The sequence below is a fragment of the Ixodes scapularis genome, unplaced genomic scaffold (genome assembly GCF_016920785.2).
Source record: "Ixodes scapularis isolate PalLabHiFi unplaced genomic scaffold, ASM1692078v2 PGA_scaffold1__304_contigs__length_218370807, whole genome shotgun sequence".
NCBI lineage: Eukaryota > Metazoa > Arthropoda > Arachnida > Ixodida > Ixodidae > Ixodes > Ixodes scapularis.
Genome location: NW_024609846.1, coordinates 74,800,063 through 74,804,032, shown reverse-complemented (window position 1 = coordinate 74,804,032; position 3,970 = coordinate 74,800,063). Strand labels below are relative to the sequence as shown.

At 43.0% G+C, this 3,970-nt stretch overlaps 1 protein-coding gene across 1 annotated transcript; it reads right to left on the bottom strand.

The window, feature by feature from the left end:
* Positions 1-248: 248 nt before the first annotated feature.
* LOC115331414 lies at positions 249-2,627 on the bottom strand. Its single transcript, XM_040210613.2, has 4 exons — positions 2,509-2,627; positions 2,357-2,421; positions 2,029-2,121; positions 249-335 (listed from the first exon to the last, which is right to left on the bottom strand). The coding sequence occupies exons 1-4, from the start codon at positions 2,594-2,596 to the stop codon at positions 249-251; spliced, it is 333 nt and encodes a 110-aa protein (XP_040066547.2). The 5' UTR covers positions 2,597-2,627.
* Between the last annotated feature and the right edge of the window lie 1,343 nt (positions 2,628-3,970).

The following is a 3,970-nucleotide window of genomic DNA, read 5'->3' as shown; positions in this document are numbered from 1 at the left end:
TATACATAACAGAAAAAATGCAACGCAAAATCCTGGAAAAGGAGACCTGAAAGGTTTCAAAGGATTATCTAACTCAACCAGTGTACACAGTACAAAGTGTCAGTGCCTTAGCTTTATTTAGCCTGGTTTAGTTTCAAGACTTTTAATGAAAAGTTTCCTTCCTAGTCTTTCGCTGAGTTGCCCTTAGGCTTCTTACTCTTCTTCGGGATCTCCATTTTTTCCTTCGGCTTTTCAGTGGGAGCACGAGTTTAGTCATCATTGTCATTGGGCACACTTGAATCGGTTGTCAAATGGCAGTCTCCATTTTGACATAGTCCCTCACCACCATCGTTGTACTGCAAATAAGGGAAAAAATAATTGAAATTGCAAATGCGCTTGAGATATAATTAGCGGTAACAGAACAGTTCAAAGCCTGATATCACGTAATCTCTTAAATCTGCTGCTAAAAGTAGCCATGAAATGTACCGGATACATTTGACGTCACAAATACTACTCTAAACTCAGTGGGGAAAAGCTCCACGCGACCTGACGTGACGCGACGTCATGTAACGTCGTATATTCGCTGCTATGTTTATTATTCTTATCATTAATGTTTATCTGAAATACTTCATTCTTAGATGAATTAAAATATAATACAATATTAATTTCAAATGGTTGTGTTGTGGCGATTGAAGAAAAAATGGCATGTTAAAGAACCCAAAAGAGAATGTTGCCTCATAATGAAAATATTTTATTCCAGCTTGTGAGGTTTTCCAGCTGAACGGAGGAAGAAATACAAAAGCTAGAGAGAGACAAGGAACATACACATTCACACAAATTTCACAGGCATGAACAACCAATCAGCTCAGTTCTAGCGAATCATGATTGTATTCCAACTATTCTTGCTCACACTTGTACAACTAATTTCTGTTGTGTGGCATATGCACAGCGGTCAAACGAAGTGGTCAACTCAAATGCTTCGCTTTTTATAGGGAGACATCAACCTCATATAGCCGCAAACAGTTTGGTTTCGAAACTCGTACGAACGGTACAGTAAACGGTCACGATCCGCAAAAATTTAATGAGAAGCGCCTTTGCCTAGGTTTAGCAGAAAATCACACTTTCATTTAACAATGGGCCGTCATGTGAAGCAATTCCCCGCTATATTTAGGGGGAAACCTTTATTTTCTGGGAGTACAGCAAAACAGGGTCACGTGACGTCACGGTATTTCGCAGCGTCACATGACGTTACTGGACCACGTAAGATCATATTAATAGATGCCAGTTTTACGCTACGTCACAGTATTACGTGGCAATTTAATTTCTAATGCTTCACAAATTTCAATTTTATGACAGGGCAAGGTACAGTCATTTTGTTTCGGCTCAGGGGACCAAGGCAAAGTTTTGAGCATATAACATTTAATTCTGTGTCGCGACTTTGAAGAGTCACCGCCAGGGGCGTACCAACTTGTTTTTGAGTGGGGGGGGGGGGGGGGGCGCAAGGAAACAAGGGACCGCCCCATGGCCGGGGCGGTGCCTTGGTATGCCTGTGGAACCGCCGGCAAGTGTTTGCCCTGCTCAGTGGCGGCTTTTTTTTTTTGGGGGGGGGGGGGGGGGGGGGGGCAAAGCACATGCCTTCCCCCCAACTCTGAGAACTGGGGGGGGGGGGGGGGGGCAAGCGCCCCCCTTGCCCCCCGGTTGGTACGCCCATGGTCACCGCCCATATCCGAGATCACGGAACTTCGATGTTTGGACAAGGAATTAATTTTATATAAATAATATAGTACCATACCATCCTGAGCTGTATTGTTGTGAGGGAATCATAACACAGAAAGTGATAACCTTCGCCATAAACATGGCAGTATAGGAACTAAAGAAATAAAAACGCAAGTACACCTCTTGGAGTTTCATATTCTAGAGACACTACTGTAAATGTGTTTGAAAACAACAGGGATTACACAGCGTGTGGGAAAAGCATAGATGTAAAACATTTGACCCGCATGCGCGGGAGCCCGTACGTGTGGTAACAAGATCACATTTGCTACTCACAAAGCATCGTTCTCCGTTCCCGAAGAAAAATTTGTCCCATGAATTGGTCTCAGCGTTCCAGCAGTAAAAGTCGCAGCCTTCTCTTTTTTCCTCCTATAAAAATAATAAACCGGATGAATGAATTGAAAGTAATAATCGCAAGATCTTGTTTACACGGGGTGCTTCGCGTGCATGATTTACATCTTTAAATAATAATTTACAGACGAATTTAAATTCATCAAGTACTTCAAAAACATGTCCGCAGAAAAGCGGCCTACATAGACGCATTGATTTCGCTTATACTGCAGCACACGAAATATTTTCAAAATTTTAATGAAAGAATTGTTACCGAGGCGGGTCTTGTTCCGTTTTGGCAATTGTGGGCCACAGCGCTTGCGAAGAAGGCCAGAGACACTGCAGGCAATGGAGCACGTAGGAACGTTGTAACGCGGTATTACACCTACACCATGTTTAGATTCTCTAAATAAATTAAAAACTCACCCAACACCAGCGTGGTCTGAGTCAACCCCATAGTTTGTGTAATGCTCTCAAGGAGTGCGTGAGTGCTTACGTCCTGAAAGGGGACCATTATATAGTCGCGAGAATTCCAGTTGGTTATTAATTTGTTTTGTATTTTTTATCTCGACCTCCGACCGTTTTAGCATTTGCACTGTTCTTTTGTGCTGGACTACGTAGCAATTCCTTTGTTCTAAACTTTTGAGCTTGATATATCTGTGTAAAGAACCTGAAAAGACATTTGCACGATGACTCATCTACTTGTTAAATACACTGTGAGTACAGGTGTCAACGCTGCTTGGAAGAAATATCCAGACTTTTAAGTTTCGTTTCTATTTTGACCACACCAGGGAACAATGAAAAACGCTCGCCGTACTGTAGCTAATACAATTTGATAGGCGGTTGTATTATCATAGTTTGTCTTCAATGAAGAAGAATATTCGAACGTCACCGATTCCAAACATATGCATAGTATTCTTAAGGGTGTTTGTGTCATGATAAAATTGTAATATGTCCTGCTGTACATTGTCTGATTTATGCAAACATATTTTAGTTGTTTGAGGACCGACATGTGGCGCTTTCCTAAACGAAATATCTATGTGCGCTTTAATACAGACTTGGACGTAGTTCAACTACTCTACTCAAACTACTGTAGTTTAACTACTTTTCTGAGTAACTTGGTAACTTTCAATTACAACTTTATTTGGGTAATTAGTAGTTTAATTTAACTACGTTTTTCAGGTAACTTCTACTCAAATTACTAACTACTTTCGAAATGTAGTGCTAATTTGCTCATCACAAAAGTTTGAGCACAGAAGTATATAAGACGCCGAGAGATGAAGTGGCATTCCCGAACAAGGGGCCCCCTCACATTCCGTTCGCACGCACTTACACTCGGCGCGCACGAACGCAGGCAGAGATGCCTAACAAGCCTTGGTCGGGTACTGACCTAATCCGGTAATGCACGCAGGCGCCGCGCCTTCAGCTGCAACCGTGAAAGAAAAACCACTCCGAGGTTTTTTTGTTTTTTTTTTGTTCCTTTTTTTTTGTTTCTTTTTTTTTTTTTTTGGTTTTAGTGAGTTTTACCTTAATTGGGGGTTCCACTGGAGACGCCAATAGAATGACCTCGCACCTGGGCGACTGTTCCCATGGTCGCCTCGTCGTCAGCGCATACTCGCTTGCGAAGCCGGACTCCCCCGCGCACAAACGCAGACACGGATAATCCGTTCAATTGAGCAAGCACGTTCCCGCTTCGAACTGCAACTGTACGAGCGAGGATGCTTGTTCACGTAATCCTTCGCGTCCTTACGAACTTTCACGCCAGGGAGACCACCTCTTTGGTGAGAACGATTTATTTGTCAGGCGTGTCAAGATACCGTAGTCGCCGGCGAGGATTGCGAGTCACCATCGGGAAAACCTTGTGTTGGACCCGGCGTCAGCGGCGGCG